The 19991-nt window shown below is 38.3% G+C and overlaps 1 protein-coding gene across 1 annotated transcript in view; it reads left to right on the top strand.

Annotated features, from left to right (window-relative positions):
- The window catches only part of MYO3A (myosin IIIA), a 221124-nt gene that overhangs the window by 29693 nt on the left and 171440 nt on the right, over window positions 1-19991 (top strand). Inside the window, exons 5-7 of the mRNA XM_064590361.1 lie at window positions 12703-12779; window positions 15962-16107; window positions 18873-18938. Of these exons, the coding sequence (XP_064446431.1) occupies window positions 12703-12779; window positions 15962-16107; window positions 18873-18938 (289 nt within the window). The remainder of the gene's footprint in view (window positions 1-12702; window positions 12780-15961; window positions 16108-18872; window positions 18939-19991) is intronic.

Genomic DNA, 19991 nt, shown 5'->3' with positions numbered 1-19991 from the left:
TCATCCACATTCCAGAGAGGCCACCGTTGCAGAGTGGACCAAGCCACGTCCTTGTCATCTACATCGGGACATGTAAAGTGATTCAGTAGAAGAAATACTCAAGTCGAGCTTCCCTAAACCCTCCCATCAATGTCCAGAAGCCCCAAAGTCACCAAGAATCTGGGAAATTCCTAGAGGGGTTGCTCAGGATGGGCAGTGAGGCACAGAGTGAATCACCTGGGCCGGATCTGAATAGGAGTCACAGCCAGACCTCAGAGTGTTCTCAGCTCCGGCTGAAGCCCACGTGAGCCCAAGTCTGCCCAGAGGAACTCCAGCGTGCCCTGCCTGCATGAGGAGAGTGGACTACAAGCCCAGCTAATGCCCGCACCAGCGTGGGAGGCCAGTCGGGCGCCTTGCAGCCAGGCAGACACACGGGCATGTGGCCCCAGCAGCTAGAGACCCACCACACCCAAGGACACTCCCTCTTCTCCCTGCCCTAGGGTCTTATTAAGCCATCCCTCATCCTGTACGCACAGTCCCATCTTCAGGAGGGAGGAAGGAGAAGGGATGCCATCTGAGAGATGGGGCAGGCACTTTTATCCAAGAGAGACTGGATATTTCTTTTTATTGGATCTGACTAAGGTTTACTGCCTTCCCCACCAGTAGGTAGGAGCACAAAGAAAGGCCGTAACAGAGGCAAAAGGAAGAAACTACAATTTCTCTGTGTATCTTAGTATAGTGTTACTAAATTTTGTGACCAGTTACAGACATGATGCTTTCCCTACAGAGAAACCTCCCTTCACCCATGCACCCAGCTAACTTCTGTTTGCCTGGCTGAGTACCTCCCCAACCCCCCATACTTTGTTTAGCTAACCAGTTGTCACACTTGATTTTAATCATATGTTTAATTTGACTCCCTTCCCTGCTAAGCTATAAGCTTCATGATGCCACAGTCTCTGTCTGGTCCAGCACTTGGTCTTTAGGGCCAAACATGGTATCGGCATCTTGAAAGCGCTCAGCAAATACTCCCAAATGAGTGAATGAATGAGAGGCAGGATTTTCCATAGGACATCAAAATGCTCGTCTACAAGTATGAAAAAGAATATTCTCTACCTCAGATGGTTGAATGCTGTGAAAAATAAATGGCATGATACAAGCAAACTACTTAGTATAATTATTGACACTTTATCATTTAAAAAATTTGAGCTATTACCATTATCATGAAATAGTATTCTCACTAGCTCAGTGTTCTACACATAGTAGGTAGTTAATAAACAGTAACTAAATATTTTTAAAAATAGTTGCTAAATACTGAAAATGTGAGTTCCCAAAATAGCTTCTTTTTGTTTCAAAAATAGAAAGTAGCCCTTTGCTGGAATAAATTTGGTATTACTTTAAGTATCAAGCTACTTAATTATACTAAAAGTAAGATTCAGTTTGCTAATACTAGTTATGAATACAGCCTTTAAGAAAACCTTTTTTTGTTGTTGTTAAATGGATATGTTTTTACAGAAACCCCCCAGACACCTCAGAAAGTAAAAAGACAAGGGAGCTTGTAAACATTATAAATGAAATACATTAGCAGTCACTAGTATATAATCAATCAATAAATAATATGATCTCCCAGGAGGTAAACCCCTTTAGGCAAATCAGCTAATGTCTGGAAAAGCAGTCCTTATCTGGACTGGAAAATGAAAGAGAGACTAAATTTGAAGGGCAGTCTCAGTTCTCATTTCTATGGATTTCTCTCTGGGGAACTTCATTTCTAATAGGATAATTAACATTTCAATACAAAAGTACAGAATGTACTTCTTGTGATTTATTTAGACATTTTTCTTATGACAGAATATTTTATGGCTTTAAATCTCTTATTACCCACATGCCCAATTTTAGACCAAATCCCCAATGAGTAATGTAGGTCAAAGAGAAGTTGTGATTTATTTATTTAATAACCCACTTTTAGCATCAAGTGAGGCAGTCGTACCTGAACTTAAAAACTGTGAAGTTCCTGTCAATCCTTCCTTTCTTCCCAAATCATTCAGAAAAAAAGCCTTTGGTGGGAGTGAGCAGGCACAGGAGTGTGGGGTGTGACTCAGCATGTGGTTTGGGCCTGAAAGGGGAGAGAAAGGTGTCCATGATGGGAGGGTGGTCGTAACAGTGCTAGGCATGGATTGTTGAGTCCCCAGGTGGGACAAGGAGAGCATCTGTCTGGGGAGATGGTGATAACCCCTCATCAGGTTGTCAGAGCCCGAACTAGGTAAGAAGGACACCTGTGTAGGGGTCAAGATGGAGACAAGAGATTGTTACATAAAGGGGAATTAATACCATCAGGAAATATAATGAGAACAAGGAGAGCCACATTTCTTAATTTTAGAGAAAAGAATTACAAATATGGAAAGGAAGAAAACTGAACCCCCAGCGCTGTTAGATTAGAATCAGAGGTATCAGTGTGAGCTCATGGTTTTCAAAATATAGAGACAAATATAAAAATAAATATAATGGAACGTGCATGGTGTGTGTGTGTGTGTGTGTGCGCGCATGCATGCATGTTACTTAGTTATTTCCACTAGAGGACTAGCAGACATTGATGCCCTAAGAGCAAACCCTTCAAGCACCTAGCTCTTGGTTTTTAAATGTAAGTCTCAAGTTAGAGGAAGCCAAGATTCTTGGAGAAAGGCTGATTTTATTGGCTATAAGATGACCCTGGTACTTAATGTGCCAAAAAGGAAGGAAATATTAAAAGAATAATGGAGACATGTCAAAAGGACACAGAAACCAAATTAAAGGAATTCTCACTGAGCAAATCTGGGAAAATTTGAGCATCAAAATAATGATAATAATGATAGTAATGATGGTAACGCTTTAAATAAAATAGAAATCTATTAATCCATACTTGTGCACTTATTTCTAAATAAATGAATGGAAAGAAGTGAAAGATTTTCCTCGCAGAAGAATGCCAACTGATAAATACAGAAGAAATAATGAAATTTTTAAAATTATCATTTGGCAGTCATCGTAGTAATAATTAATTCATCCCCAAATTTCAGTGGATCCTAAACTAGTGTGTTAAGTTTTGATTAGAAATAGGATATTTACATAGTCTTAAAATACTTCATAAAATACATAATTACAAAAGAAAAACAGAAACTTTAGAGGAGGGGCACCTGGATGGCCCAGTTGGTTAAGCATCTGCCTTCAGCTCAGGTCATGATCCCAGGGTCCTGGGATCCAGCCCCACATCGGGCTTTCTGCCTGCTGTTCCCCCCTGCTTGTGCTTTCTCTCTCTCTATCTCTCTCTTTCTCTCTCTGTTAAATAAATAAGTAAAATCTTAAAAAAAAAAAAAAAGAAACTTTACAGGACAAAACCTGGCAGACAAAACTAAATCAATTGATCAGAGTGAACACAACCAGTAATGGGGCAAGTAAAAATCACAAACCATATGGTAGGATGCAGTGGGATGACCTCAGTATCATTTCCATGATATTGCCACCAAAAATATAATCGTGAGGGAATATGTGACAAATCCAAATTCAGGAACATTCTACAAAATGTCACGGTCATAAATTCAAGGAAAGATTAAAAAATTCCTCCAGATTGAAGGAGGCTAAAAAGACATGGCAACTAAATGCAACACATGATCCTGGATTGGATCCTTTTGTTGTAAGGACAGACCCATTTGGAACAATTGATGAATTTTGAATAGGGTCTATAGATTAGATCGTAGAAATGTATCCGTCTTAATCTCCTGACTTTGTTAGTTGTACAGTTGGTATGTAGGAGAATGTCCTTGTTTGTAGCAATCACACACTAAGGTCTTTGAGGGGGGCATCCCATGGCCTACTTACTTTTCAGTGGTGAAGGAAAAGAGTTATTTATACCTCCCTTGCCAACTTTTCTCTAAGGTTGAAATTATATCAAAAAACTTTTTAAACTATGGAATAGAGTTGGAGATTTAGCATGGAAGTAGAAAGACGTCTACTTGTATACATGTCTAAAGATATTATATATATATGTATATGTGTATATATATGTGTGTGTTGGTAGTTGGATGTTATGAATCTTGAAAATGTGAGATTTAGTGCTTTATAGAACGAAATAATGGAAAAAAAACAAGGGGGAAGAACCATTTTTAAAAGTTGACAGAGCTTTAGAATAATCATACCTATACAAAAAACTAATATTTCACTAAGCTAGAATTTATTTTTGTACTTTGGGGAGGTGACCTTTATTTGAAAGAAATGACATTTGTAATTCCTTCATTATCTACCGCAGAACCATGACTAAATGGACTGTTTGTTTTATGGCTTTGTGATTCCAACTAAACCTATAGGCTTACGTATTCCAAACTGAATGTTTTCCACAGTTGAATTAAGTTATTTAACATCATAGGTAATGTTATATGCCGCAGTCAAGGGTCTTTTAGTGGTAAGGGCAGGAAAACCAAACTAGCTCCAAAAAAGTAAGACAGAAAGGGCAATCTCAGATAGAAGAACAGGACTCAGAGGACTGGAACCAACAGAAGAATGGAAGGCAAGAACCACAACCACTTGCTGCCTCTTGCTCTCTCACTGGAGAAATCAAATCTCTCATCTCTATTCTGTCTGGGAATCTACAGACCAGCCTCTGAAGTTTTCATGTTGCCCATCAAGGCTACTCAAAATAGCAGCCTCAGCCTTCTCAGCCTATATCACCTGTGGTCCAGTGCCAATAGCTAACCTGGCCTGGATTTTTAGCACCCCAAAGCAAAAGGAATTTGGAGTAGGAGAAGGAGTTCAGTTGGACAAGCTGGGTCAGATACCCTCCTTTGATCCAGTTAGCCATGACCAGGGAATGGGCTGACATGGTATAAACAAGCCTACCTAAGCTATCCCATTTTACAAGTAGCTGTGAATAAAGAGGGATTTTTAAAAAGAGGGTTATGGAAAAGGAAAGACAAAGATATTTTCTAAATATTCTAGATAACATGTTTTCTTATGGATGTGCACGGCCCTATATTCCAAGAGATGGTCAAAATTTTAGTTTTTAATTGTTGAAATTAAATTACATGAAGTACACCTAAAAATTCTATTATGAAGTCAAGAATGGATTTCAGATGTTTTGAAAGAGTTTTTATTTGGCAACAGAGGAAAACTTTATATCTAGGGATTTATCCAACATAAAAACAAACTAATTACCTCAATGCAGCTGTAGAAATTTTAATAAGAGTACCAGGTATGCCTCTCATAGACTGATGACTTTAGGTGAATCAAAGAGGACTTTTCTTATATTTTTTTTAAGAATCACCTCTTGGCTCCCTCAGTTTTTTCCCTTTCTTTCTTCTCTTTCTTTCTTTCTTTCTTTCTTTCTTTCTTTCTTTCTTTCTTTCTTTCTTTCTTCCTTCCTTCCTTCCTTCCTTCCTTCCTTCCTTCCTTCCTTTCTTTTGTTCTTTCTTTCTTTCTTTCTTTCTTTCTTTCTTTCTTTCTTTCTTTCTTTCTTTCTTCGTTCCTTCCTTCGTTTCTTTCTTTCTTTCTTTCGGGAGAGGGGAGGGAGCTGAGGGAGCAGGAGAGGGAGAATCTTAAGCTTGGCATGGAGCCTGATGCAGGGCTTGACTTCACAACCCTGAAATCATACCTGAGCAGAAATTGAGAGTCTAATGCTTAACTGACTGAACCACACAGGCACCCCCAGTTTGGAGTAAGTGTTTTGGATTAAAATTATATGATCTTAGTCTGCAGCTCTAAAATTTCATTTCCTGAAAAGTTTCAAGCAAAAGGAAGATTTTTATGGTGAAAGAGAAGACAGGACAATGGGAGAGGTGATTAGGGATCAAAGGGAATGAAAAGATAAGAGATCAGTGATAGTGCACCATAAATGAGGAGTATTCTATATACAGTTGACCCTTGAATAACGCAGGTTTGAACTGTGCAGATCCACTTATACATGGGTTATTTGTAATAAGTATAGTAATGTAAGTGTATTTCTCTTCTTTTTTAAAAGATTTTATTTATTTATTTGAGAGAGAGAGCACAGGCAGGAGGAGCAGAGGGAGAGGAAGAGAGAGAATTTCCAACAGGCTCCATGCTCAGCACGGAGCTGGTGCAGGGTTCAATCCTAGGACCCCGAGATCATGACCTGAGCCGAAACCAAGACTCAGTCACTTAACCGACTGAGCCACCCAGGCACCCCTGTGACTTTCTTAATAACATTTTCTTTTCTCTAGCTTACAAATACAGTATATAATATATATGACATACAAAATATGTGGCAATTGACTGTTTATGTTATGGGTAAATTTTCCAGTCAGCAGCAGGCTATTAGTAGTTAAGTTTTTGGAGAGTCAAAAATTATATGCATATTTTTGACTATGTGTGGGGAGTTGGCACTCCTAGGCCCCGCATTGTTCAAGGGTCAACTGTACTCAACTCTCTATAACTGAGGTCCAATACTATACATGTATACACACATACAAAGTCATACATAATCACATGACACAGCTCAAGGTGGGTGGTTTATCTGTTCAAAGCCAAGGAGTGTGCATCGAGCAGTGTGATCTTGATGTTTTTAGAGAAAGCACTACACAGTCTCCATTACAAGGTATGAGCTGAGTATTAAAAAAAGGGAAAGATCTAGTGCCAGGTAGACTGGAGACAGGACAGATTTCCAGGGGAAATCACATTAGTATGGATAGGAGTAGTGGTTGTACAGAATCACTTCCCTTGTGTCATCTTTAGACTCACTGAAAGCTAAAGCTGGAGATAACCTTGAATGTCCTTTGGTATATTAAGTACAAGAATGTCAGGAGATTTTTGATATCCCCATATGCAAAACATTATGTGAATATGAATTTCCTGATGAGAAATCCATGTCTGAGCCAACCAGCCAACCCTTTCTGATTTTCTAAACATTTGCAATCTTAAATGCAAAGTCTCTGCTTAGTGGGTCCGTATCAGGAAATTCAGCCTGATCCAAGTTACTCCTTCCACCATCATCCCACACCCTTAATAAGGAGATTCTAGGTTTGGCTTTCAATAATCTCAACTCTGCATCAGCTGGAGCCCAGGGTCGCTTTCAGGGCCCACTTAGAAGCTTTCAGGGCATTTATGCAGCACTGGAGATGGGAATTTGAATCCCTGAGCTCATCCTTTTTTTCCCCTCACTTTGTCCAGTGACATTAGTAGAAACAAGCCGATTTCATTATATTCTTTAGTTTGACGAAATGTCCAAAGATACCACCCTGAACCATGCCTCTTATTTTTTATTTCTTTTTAAATATTTTATTTATTTATTTGACACAGAGAGACACAGTGAGAGAGGGAACCCAAGCAGGGGGAGAGGCAGAGGGAGAAGCAGGCTTTCCCGCAGAGAAAGGAGCCCGATGTGGGGCTCAATCCTAGGACCTGGGATCATGACCTGAGTCAAAGGCAGACGGCTAATGACTGAGCCACCCAGGTGCCCCTGAATCATGCCTCTTATAAGTGTTTGATTAGACGTATGCAGTGCTGGTAAGTTATGTACCTCTTTTGCCACATCATGCCATGTACTATCAGTGTTCTTTACTACTGGAAATAGAGCCATTAATGTCTCTGATATAACCAGATTAGAAAGCCAGTTTCAGAAACCCCAGAACCAATTTAGAAAACTCATCTTTAAGACTCTGTTCCTCTAAGAACCATTCTCAGTACCAAAATCTGTATCAGCCAGAGTTCTCCAGAGAACTGGAATCAACAAGCTATGGTGGGTTGGGGATGGGGGGTGGAGAGGAGATTGATTTATTTTAAGGAAATGGTTCATGTGACTATGGAGGCTTGGTGACTCCAAAATGTGATGTTAAGCTGGCACGCTGAATACCCAGTTTGAGTCCAAAGGTAGGCTGTTGGCAGAAGTCCTTCTTACCCAGCGGAGGTCAGCCTTTGTTCTGTTAAGGCCCTTCACTTATTGACTGAGGCTTATCCACAGTATGGAGGATAATCTGCTTCACTCACAGTTAATTTCATCCAAAACACACCTTCACAGAAACATCCAGAATAATGTTTGACCAAATATCTGGGTACCCTAGATGTCCAGATTAATCTTCAGACTATCTTAACTTCATCAACAAAATGAGAATATCAGATGGTATAATAAATTTTATGGCCTCTTCTTGTTGAAAAAAAATCTGTATCTTTAGAATTTCAATTCTCATTCCTGCAGTATTTTATTTTTAGCAAGAACAACAAAATCCCATACTCTTCCCTTTTCCCTCTTTAAATGTCAGGGGTTTTGCTATATGGTTATAGCAAATCAAATTTCCCGAGGTTGTCTGGTCTTTTGAAACCATGTTGGAAACCACATATTTAATGTTTCTTCTGACTCCCTAAGGCTCTCAGAGACCTCTTGGCATGTTTTTCTCCCTAAAAACAGGACTTAGGCAATAGGGAACAGAGTTGCTGTACAACCATCAAACAACCCAGGAAGCCTTGTTGGAAGGGCATGAAACAGCATGAAAATTTCAATATAATCAAAGCAAAGGGCTAGAGAACCATTAACATACACCTCTTAATGTTCCTGAGGCTTTGACTTTCAGTGGATCATTGTCCTCTCCTCTAGTCTGTTTTCTGTTCAACCCTCATCTCCTTCTGGCCTCCTGTTCCTTCCAATAGCCTCTCACTAGCCCAACTTTCTGCCTGGAATTTTCCAGCTTTTTAGCATCTTCTCCCTTGAGATGCTTACATAACTGTTTACTTTGGCGACTTATTCCATTATTTCCTCTCTGGACAAGATGATTTTCCTAATCTTCTTTACTTCCTAGGGCTCCTGAACTCATAATTTGGATTCCTGTTGCCTTTTAAAGTAATTTATGGCAACCGTTTTTAATAGAATTTTGCGTTTTTCTACCTTCTTAGCTACTTTTCTTGTGAGAATACACACCAAATAAAAATGCCATTTGTCCTCAGGAAACTTACTTTTATCTCCAGCTGAAGTTTACCAAGCTGAAAATGAACACGTTAGACTTTACGACCGTTAAGTGGCCTTCTAGCTCCAAAGCTATTTGGTTGTGTTGGTAAAATGATGTTGAGGTTTAAGGAAGATTGCAGAAACATTCAACACACACATGAAATTTGGCAAAGGCCTTCTTCTGTCACTCTTTCATGGTTGTGTATGTATCTTGTTTTTAATGTGAAAATCATCCAATATTGTAAGAGTCAAGTGTTAATTTTTTTTAAGATTTTATTTATTTATTTGAGAGAGAGAGAGCAAGAGAGAGTGTAAGTGGAGGGGAGGGGCAGAGGGAGAAGGAAAAGCAGACTCCCCACTGAGCAGGGAGCCCGAGGCAATGCAGGGCTCCATCCTAGGACCCCAGGATCATAACTTGAGCCAAAGGCAAACGGCAGACACTTAACTGACTGAGCCACCCAGGCATCCCAACTCAAGAGTTTCTTATTCTACCTAGTGGCATTGTTCCTTTTTCACTTATTTGAGACTTTCTTCTTCACATTCTGGACTACATTTTTCTTATTTCCATACAGTTTATAGCTTTGCAGTGTCTTTTTGCCATACAGGAACCAGGTGTAAAACCTTCTTTCTGCAGGATCCCAAAAGCCACTAAATGATATGTGAGACCTCAGAACATTGTAATTCATTACTCCTGCCTTCTGACCAGTGGTCTTTGAAGGGGGTGTCAATACAAGGGTGCTTGCAAGGCATCATGGGATGCAAAAAAATATTCGTATCTAATTATGACATATTCATAATACAGCTATTATTTAATCTCATCCTTTAAAATTATCCTTATCTGCTTTAGAATGCATAAATTAATATAGTAGTAAATATATAGAGAATATCTATAACTATATCTATATTGAGTATGCTTGCTCAAAAGTTTCTTCTTTGGGATGTGTGATTAAAGAGTTTGGAGGCCAAATGTTGCCCTAGAAAATTCTTAATCTCATAGTAACATATAAATATTATATAATCTCATATTAGTATAAAACCTAGTGACTCTTAGACTTTGTAAACTCATTATTGAATATTACCCTTATTAATTTGCTCCTTTATATGTAAAATCATTTGGGTCTTGTATTAGTTAGAGTTCCTTGGTTGTAAGCAACAGAAACTAACTCTGACCAACTCAGGCAAGGATACTAAAAACGACACTGACAGCCTTAAAAAGTCAAGGGGGGAAAAGAACCTGAGCCATCTGGCCTCCTAGGAATAGGACTATGGCAGCCCTGGTCCTCAGGAGCAGCATCACCTGGACCCATCCTTAGAGCCCTGCCATTGGATGACTTAGCTCTAATTACCTCCTCCCTCAGTGTCCACTCCACTCAAGATTCACATTTCCAAGAAAAAGAATCTGAATGGACTACTGTGGGTCACATATCACACCCTAAAAAACCTTTTTCCAGTATCTTTCCATGTATATTTATTTCCTGTGGAGTGTGGCAGGAAGGTCCTTTCCAAACCATCCATGGTTATAAATTCAGACACCAGGACATGACCGTTTGCTAAGAAATGCCAACTCTAGTGACATAATCTTTTCTTCATATTTAGAAAGAGAATAAAAGTATCACATGATTACTCTAAAAGGTCATTTTCCTGCCTGGAGCAAAACTTTTTATTTTTTTTATTACTTGGTTGTGTTTTTTTTTTTTTTCCCCATTCCCTTCACATTTCAGTTAAATGACATTTGAATTCTTAAAATCTCTTTATGAAATTGAAACAAAAATGTTCAACAAGGATCAAGTATAAGGTAAGTTTAAATAAGTAAATAAATACCTTTAGAATAAATCTTAGTAAATTTAGAATCAATTTGAAGTTGAATTGATTTTAAGATCCATTTGCAGGGCACGTGTGGGGCTCACTTGTTTTAAGTGTCTGACTTCGGCTCTGGTCCTGATCTGGGAGTCCTGGGATCAGACTGCATCTGGCTCCAAGCTCAGAAGAGAGTCTGCTTGTCCCTCTCCCTCTGCCCCTCCCCCTGCTCATGCTCTCTCTCTCTCAAATAAATAAAATCTTAAAAAAATAAAATAAAATCCATTTACTTTTCCCACTTACATAAATAAATTATAATACTCTGATACTATAATAAAATCTGAGCTTAATCACTTCTACTTTTAATTTATAGAAAAAGACAATGTGAAGTGTTTAGATTTAAATTTAATTTTTCTGAAGGTTGAAATGCCTGGAGTAGAGGTGGAGGTAGAGGGTGTATTCTGGAGAAATGTGCTATTAAGTGATGATGCTCTTTCTTCAGATAGACTGTTAGAAAATATTTAAGGGACAATCTTCAAGCACAGATTAGATCATCTCCCTTGAATTTAAAAAATTATTTAGTGAGGATATTTTTCTCTGTCAAATAATTAACTTTTTCAAAGACAGAATTTGAAGGCCATAGATGAAGATTCTGTTTAGGACAGGATTTATACTATACATCGGTGGAATAGGTAGATGCATTTATGCAATTGTGAGATGCAATTAATGTGGAATTGAAACATACTGCCTACCCCTGTGCCCAAGTATATTCCACCAATATTTAGGCATATTTCCACCACCAAAATACACTTTTGGCTGAATATAGCCTTTGAGTTTCATGATAAATGTCAAATGCCAACTTGGAAGAATCAAATGTATCCAAATTTAAATCTTAATTAATGCCTTTGTCCTACTTGGCTTATAAGATAAATAGCCAGAGCCTAAAATAAATGCGACACCTGGGAGGTACTTTTCAAAACAGGGAAATCAGGGGGCACCTGCGTCACTCAGTTGGTTAAGCGTGTGACTCTTGGTTTCAGCTCAGGTCATGATCTCAGGGTTGTGAGATCAAGCCCTGCATTGGATTCTGTGCTCAGCATGGAATCTGCTTGAGATTCTCTCCCTCTTCCTCTCCGCCTTCTCGCTCTCTCTCTTTCTAAAATAAATAAAATCTTCAAAACAGGGAAATCAGGGAGTGGAAGCCCATGGTTTGGGTGTAACCCATCAAGTTCAGAGCAGGTCAAGGGAAGAGTACTGGACAGCCAGAGGCAGCCAGGCCTGCCTGCATGAGGAACAGGAATGTGAAATGCAAGGAGAGACTTTACTCCTAATTTTCTAAAGGATCAATTATGATTATATCTAACCAGGTGTAATTAGTGGGATGACAAGATTGAAAATTTTGGTTATACCTCTTTATTATAGTCCTTCCTTCTATAATCTCTCTAAAGGAAAAGAACTGATTGTATTTACATTGTTGGATTAAATAGATGCTGTTAATTTGCAGGTGTGATTTGTCCAAAGTTGATCATGTGATGGAAAATAATTTTATTCACATTCACAAGTAACCTACTCTGTGCGTACCACCATAGAAAAATTCTGAAATTCACCAGAATTTGGTAGTGAGCAGAGGGAGGAAGAGAGAGGGGAGGAGGCATATCATTCAAATAATAATTACATGCCAAACTATGTAATATAGACAGTTAAAAATGTAGAAGGTCAAAAAAATAGAGATTAGTGTGATTAGGATCAGAGTACTGTCAGGATAGGGGAATAAAACTTGAATGGGGCAATTAGGAGGGAGACATTTGGATATGAGAAACAGAAAATTAGAGGACTATTCTATATTTTGGCTATGACGAAATCCTGACTGAGGATACTTAAATATGAAGTTCAGGTCCCATGGCAGCTTTAAGGGAACAGAATTTTAATGATAGTTTGTAAGCAAATGTACTGCAACTGGAGTCTCTTTTCATGAGTAATTAATGCAAGAATTGAAGTCTTGTTTCTTTCAGGTGTGTCTGCACAGCTCACCGGTACTCGGCACCGTCGGAATACATCCGTAGGAACGCCATTTTGGATGGCTCCTGAGGTCAGATAGTTTTGAGAGGGACAAATGTAATATTTGATCCTTCTTGACTTTCCTTTTCATGCATACTCCATCTCCATATGTGTTTTGGAAAGGTACTAGAAGAAAATATCAATTGTGTTGTTTTTATGCAAGATTTTTGCATGTGTGAGAAGGAACGTGGGAGGTGCTCAGTACATGGACTGTGAATGAGCATATAAATAAATGAAGAATTGAATGAATGAATCAGATGATGTAAAGAGAAACTGCTTGCAGCCTTAATTTTCTGTTAAATTTACTTTTAATTGCTTAGCATGTATTCATATTATTGATATTTAGATTCCGGTTTTACATTATAGTAGAAATATGAAAATCCCTGGCCTTTGTTTAAGATCAGATTTTCGCTGATTAACCTGTATCCCAGGTTCCTACATTGAGTCAGTCTTGCTTGGGGACAACCCTCAGCTTGAATAGAATCTTTTCAAACCATTACCTTTGGGAAGCTGTGGATAAACTGCCAAAATTGCTGAGGGAAAAAGTTTTCTAGAGTCTCATCTTCTCTCCACAGCCACTGTTCATGCCTTTAATCTTTTTAATTATGTTTATCAGTAAAGAACACTTATGTTTGAAAGCTCTCTCTTCAACCTCTGGGAAACATTCTGCTATTTATTTACCATTCTCTAGGGAGTGAAGAGAGGGAAGTGGTTCAAATACTACATTAATATTGCAACATCTTAGAATGAAATGTGTTTGGGGATTAAACCCTTGTGCGCTATTTCTATTTTAATACTAATTCAATTAGTACTTGCAAAAAAAGTGAAATGTAAGTGGAATATAAAACATGGAGAAAAGATACTTTATCTTAAGAATCTTTTAAAAACTCCAATAGATTAAAAAACTGTTTTTTTTAGATTTTATTTATTTATTTGACACAGAGAGCAGCACAAACGGGGAAATGGCAGGCAGAGGGAGAGGGAGAAGAAGACTCCCCGCTGAGCAGGGAGCCCTATACGGGACTCAATCCCAGGACCCTGAGATCATGACCTGAGCCCAATGAAGGCAGACACTTAACCGACTAAGCCAGCCAGGTGCCCTGGATTCAAAAACTTTTAAACACAGTGTATATCCTGGAATAAAAATAGAAAGTGTAGTCATATAAACAAAACTAAAATTGAATAAGAGACTTTCAAGCGAGAGTTTCTTCAGTTTGTTCTGATATATTACTACTGTTTTAAAAGCTTATGAAAAAAATTTTAAAGTGGGAAATTAATAAAATATAGGGATAATATTAAACAGTGCAGGGCGCCTGGGTGGCTCAGTTGGTTAAGCGACTGCCTTCAGCTCAGGTCATGATCCTGGAGTCCCTGGATCGAGTCCCGCATCGGGCTCCCTGCTCAGCAGGGAGTCTGCTTCTCCCTCTGACCCTCCCCCCTCTCATGTGCTTTCTCTCATTCTCTCTCTCAAATAAATAAATAAAATCTTTAAAAAAAAAATATTAAACAGTGCATAGTAATAATATAAATACTATAATATATAATAAATGTATCATTACTTGATTAATATTAAATAATTAATAGACTAGTTTTATGTTTTCCATGTTATAATAACAAAGCCATTGTTATGTGTTTAAGTTTTCTTTTAGTAAAAAAGCAATTTTGATTAGTGGATCTTGGAACCACTGTCTAAGTAAAAGAAAATATTTTGATCTATCTAAAATATAATTACCAGAGTATTAAATGAGTTAATAATTAAAATCGACACTCCTAAATATGCAATTACCAGACCATCATTTTACTGATATGTCATTATTTATTAGTAAAATAGCACAAACTGGGTTTGAAAGTGCTTTTCTGCTTAACAAACCAATGGATGTTACCTAAAAGAGAAAGGTTCACTGTGGTCTTATCAAGCTGTCGTGTAAATATGTGTATGTTCCAGATTTTATGCATATTATGCTTATTTTTCTACAATAAACATTTTTCCAACTTATGAACGATGGGCAGTATTTCAATAAATTTCCACTTATCTAGAATTGTTGAAGTATATATATAGCTCGTGAAGGCATGGCATATATGCCAGCTCTATGTTATTAATGACAAATCTTTTAGAATTAGAAAGCAGCAAGGTAAATAGATTTTAATATATTTTCCATAACTAATGGCATAGAATTATTTTAGTGTTCTTAGGGCCTCAGAGGCAAGATTGTTCAATAATCAGTTGAACAGTGAAATTCTCTACTTGACATTTTTAAATTAAATTCTAGTTCAGAGGTAGCATTTGTTGGTTACATAAAGCCGTCCTTCTCAGGCTGGAGTCCGTGTGTGTCAGGATGAAAGGGACAAAGGAAACAGTGACCGTGGTAGGTGACCGTATCATTTTTGCAAGCCATGACACTTTGCAGAGAAAAAGGGGATGGTATTTATAATAACTCTAGGAAAGCATAAACTAAGGATGTCTTGGGCAAATTGGAGCATAAATTCACCCAAGCATTTGGCAAGATATTCCTAGGCCACATGTATGAAGTCATAAAATAACGAAAAAAATTGGTGGGGCAAAATACATTTTTATACTCAGGAAGACAAAGAGACACAACAGAATAGAAAATTCATATGCATGTTTTTTATTTTTATCAGCTTTATGGACATATAATTCCTATACCATAGAATTAACTCATTTGACGTGTGCAGTTTAATGATTTTTAGGTGTATGTTCACAGGGTTGTGCAACCATCATCACAGTCTAATTTTAGAGCATTTTCTTTCCCCCTAAAAGAAACCTCTTACTCATTAACAGTCAATCCCCATCTTCTCCCAAGCTGTCCTACACTAGGCAACCACTAATCTGCTTTTTTGCCTATGGAATTGCCTATTCTGGACATTTCATTTAAATGGAATCATACAATATGTGGCCTTGGTGTCTGGCTTCTTTCTCTTAGTGTTTACGCATGTTGTAGCATACATCAATAGTCTGTTCCTTTTATGGCTGAATAGTATTGCATTGTATGTATACACAGTATTTTGTTTATCCATCACCAGTTGATGGACATTTGGGTTGTTTCCACTTTGGGGCTATTATGACTAAAACTTCTGTGAATATTTGTCACATGAATTTTTAATATAAATCTTTGGACTTTCATGCTTGCTTTTGCTATGATGCTTGCTAAAATCACAAACTTCACCCTTTTTTTTTTTTTCATTTTCTGCTAGGTGATTGCATGTGAACAGCAACTGGATACCACTTATGATGCCAGGTGTGACACATGGTCCCTGGGGATCACGGCCATCGAGCTAGGGGATGGAGATCCTCCACTAGCCGACCTTCATCCCATGAGAGCGCTCTTCAAAATTCCAAGGTCAGAGAACTAACATGGGGTACAGTATCTGTAGCCCATCTTTCTTCCTTCAGCTGGTGCTCATCAGGGAAATATTCAGTATATTTCAGCAAGGTGGGAGCACAGTGGCCTAGGATATCTTCTGCCTCTTCTGAAACACTGTATGTATTCAGCGGTTTCATTTCCCTGGTCTAAGTAAGAGCTTTTTCTTGATACTCACTGTGTCTTCCTTTTGCCGGGATTTGAGCTCAGAAAGCAGCGGTTCCTCCCACTCTTTATCCACTCCCAAACTTGTCAGTAAGGCCCTGGGCCCCAGTTGGTGCCCCAGTGATTGGCTTTGCTTCACTCTGTCAATCCAGTGATTTGTTTTTTACTACTTGCTAAGACTTCTCTTTGGAGATTTAAAATGGTATTATTAATAAATTTATACACAAAATTCACTGATACAATAGCAAGGACTTTAAATATGTCAATGTTTGAATATATTCATATAAAACAGTAAACTTAGAATAATCTCTTTGGAGCCATGAAAGCACTTTCCTTTCTGTGTAGAGCTTTCCCCTTCATTGTGTATATTAATAAACTTTCCCCTGTCTGTCCTATTACTAACTAAATACTATTTTATATATGTTTTGGTTAGTTCCTAGCTCTTTCAGAAAACTGATGTGAAAAGACAGCCTAGGGGCGCCTGGGTGGCTCAGTTGGTTAGGCGACTGCCTTCGGCTCAGGTCATGATCCTGGAGTCCCTGGATCGAGTCCCGCATCAGGCTCCCTGCTCGGCAGGGAGTCTGCTTCTCCCTCTGCCCCTCCCCCCTCTCATGCTCTCTCTATCTCATTCTCTCTCTCAAATAAATAAATAAAATCTTAAAAAAAAAAAAAAAGACAGCCTATTTTTATTATACATGTGTTCTCCTTTGAGGACTGTCTGAAGGATTTTGCCTGGTACCATAGTCCCAATGGAATGCACACCAAGGGCCTGGGGTGACAGGGGTCGAAGGCAGTGGTGGGGTGGTATGTTATATAGTATTATTAAATTTTGTCATCCTAGTGCCTATAGCACATAGAATCATATATACGAAGCCCTCAGGGACAGTTCTCCAGTTCTAAAGAAATAATGCCAATATGTGATACTCATGTCTACATGGGTTCATTTGGAATATTGGGCACGTATTTAAATTAATAGAAGACCAAAGAATTTGAATGTATTTTTCATTTTATCTTTGAACTTCCTGTCTGATATATATGTTCTGAATTATAATGCCTTTATCATCCTTTACATAACAATTTCCATGTAAATCTCAGGTCTAGCTCTTTGTAAAATATGCTGCTTGGTTGGTAAGTGGGGAAACAAGATTACAAAAAAGAACAGAAAACCTGCCCTATACCAAGTTTAAGACATTTCATTAAATTTGAGGAAAACAGAAAAAAAAATCTACATTTCCTAACTCCTACTGTCATTCAGTCTGTAAGATGAAGCACTACACTTCCTGGGCCATTTTAATTATGGTTTAAACTACCAGAGTTAGCCGGATGTTGTTATTCTTGGTGATGACACCAGATGGACAAGGGATGACACCATTGATGTTTCTTATACCTGTGAGCAAGGTGCCTCTGGAAATGGCATCTTCTTACTTGTTTCTTATTACTTCGGCCACTGGTATATCTCTAGCATGAAGGTCTTAGAACACGAACTGTAGAAATATTTAGAAAAAAAAAATAAGGGATCTGAAAATCTACCCTGTTCTAAGTGTTCTAAAATCATCAAAACTTTGTTATACTCCAAGCAAGCCAATAAATCTCTTAGAAAGGAAATTTTCAGGAGGACAAGAAACAGAGCAAGACTACTGGGGAAGAGAATTCTTTTAATGTGCAAATCAGCAATCTTCAAATAGTCCTAAGAATTGTACAATGAGCTCGAGGCGTGATCTAGGGTAGATGAGTGGCTGCACTTTTCTTTAATGAGCCTATATAAACTGTACACTAATTTCATTATAAGCTATTTAAGGAGTAATGCAGAACTGAAGACGAAGTGTTTCCATCCCACTAATGAAAACAAAGAGCTGTTAGGGTTAGTGGAAAGCAGTATTTCAGCAAATTCAGCTATCATGGTTGATCAGTGCTGCTTGATTACAGACTTAGATCAGCCTCATTTCCAAGGGAGGTGCCTTCGTATTCATGAACATGCCAAAGAAGGACAAGATTTGTTTGGCCTAGAAATAAAGGCAACTAATAACAAAATCTTTTAAGTGGCATTCAGAGCTTTCTAGCTAATCATATTTCCCAGTTCCTTACTTTCATAACCTTGTTTCCAGCAACAACAGAACAACTCCTAAAGGCATTCTACTCTGCCCCTGTCTGCTACAGTGTCCCTTGTATTCTGAATGACACACCTTTCAGGTCACCTCTGTGTACCCTGGATATTCCTCAGAGACTTCTGCAGGACTCAAAGTAAAAAAAAAAAAAAAATCCCCAGTATTCGCTGTTTCTATTTTGCCAAGTATTGATGTTTCTCCCTAGGGCACTCAGGTAAAAGCAAAAAGATTCCTTAAAAGAAAAAATCAGAAAAATTGGGTCATATATTAAGTGCTTTCTGAGAAACAAGGAAGCTGTCATTTTATATGAAGAATGCTTAATAACTAATTATCTCTCTTTGAATCGGAAAATTGTGGTATGTTTGATTATGTCTGGCAGAACCTCTGATCGCACTAATGCTCTAGTCTGTCCGGCTCTGATTTTGCACCGACTGACCAATGTGCACAATCCAACCTTGATTCTTATTTTTCTAGGAATCCACCCCCCAAACTAAGACAGCCTGAGATATGGTCAGCAGAATTCAATGACTTCATTAGCAAGTGAGTAACAATAGAGTCTTTTAAAAAAACGAAGAGATACCATCCTGCTAGAACTTTGAAATGTGCCTTTTATAACACTTCTGAATCTCCTCCTTATTTCTTATCTATTGAACAGCTCCAGAGGGTGTCCATTATTGTCTTCAAAACAAGCATTTGTACTGTCCTCTGAACGTTCAGTGAATCCATTATTGCTCAAATAATGATCTTAGGGTCATGTTCATTTGCTTAAAGATAGCTATGCTTCTGAGGTTGCTTCATGGTCCATGAACACATCCTTCCATCCACCTGCCTTTTGCAAGCTACGCCTTCCCATCTCCCACCTACTCACCCACCATCGGTTCAATCAGCTCTTTTTAACCCTTTATTTATCTGCATCACTCATTCCTGTCGCAGTCAGGGAATTTTCATTGTAGTCGGTGAATCAGATAATTGTATCGATAAAATGCTTATGTATTTGATATTCAGTGAACATTTTTAATTTGACAAATATTTAACACAAGTGCAGTGCCTCTGGGCAATCAACTGGAAGATATGAGTCAATAATTTCTAAAAATCTGCCCCATAAACCTGTTTTCACCATCTTACTATGTCTTTACCATAAATAATAATAATAATAATAATAATAGAAAATAAGGTAAGGGATGACCCCAGGTTGTAAATGGGAGACAGGAGACATTAAGATTACATGTGTCAGGGACGTCTACATGGCTCAGTCAGTTAAGCATCTGTCTTCGGATCAGGTCATGATCCCAGAGTCCTGGGATTGAACCCCACATCAGGCTCTTGGCTCAGCCAGGAGTCTGCTTCTCTGTCTCCCTCTGCTGCTCCCCCTGCTTGTGCTCTCTTGCTCTCTGTCTAATAAATAAAATCTTTAAAAAAAAAAGATTACGTGTGTCAGACACCACTCAGAAAATGTAGAAAGGGCAAAGAAAGTGGAGGAACCAGTCGTACACATACCGCAATCATTGGTTTTTCTACCAAGAATATCTCCCTATTCCCTTATTCCTATAAAGACAAGAGGCTTAGATTTAAGGGGTGTGAAAACCCGAGGAT

The sequence above is a fragment of the Mirounga angustirostris genome, unplaced genomic scaffold (assembly GCF_029215605.1).
Source record: "Mirounga angustirostris isolate CCGP_5_RB_7025 unplaced genomic scaffold, mMirAng1.0.hap1 SCAF_5, whole genome shotgun sequence".
Classification (NCBI taxonomy): domain Eukaryota; kingdom Metazoa; phylum Chordata; class Mammalia; order Carnivora; family Phocidae; genus Mirounga; species Mirounga angustirostris.
The sequence above is the reverse complement of the archived record's forward strand: the minus strand, read 5'-3'. Positions and strand labels throughout refer to the sequence as shown.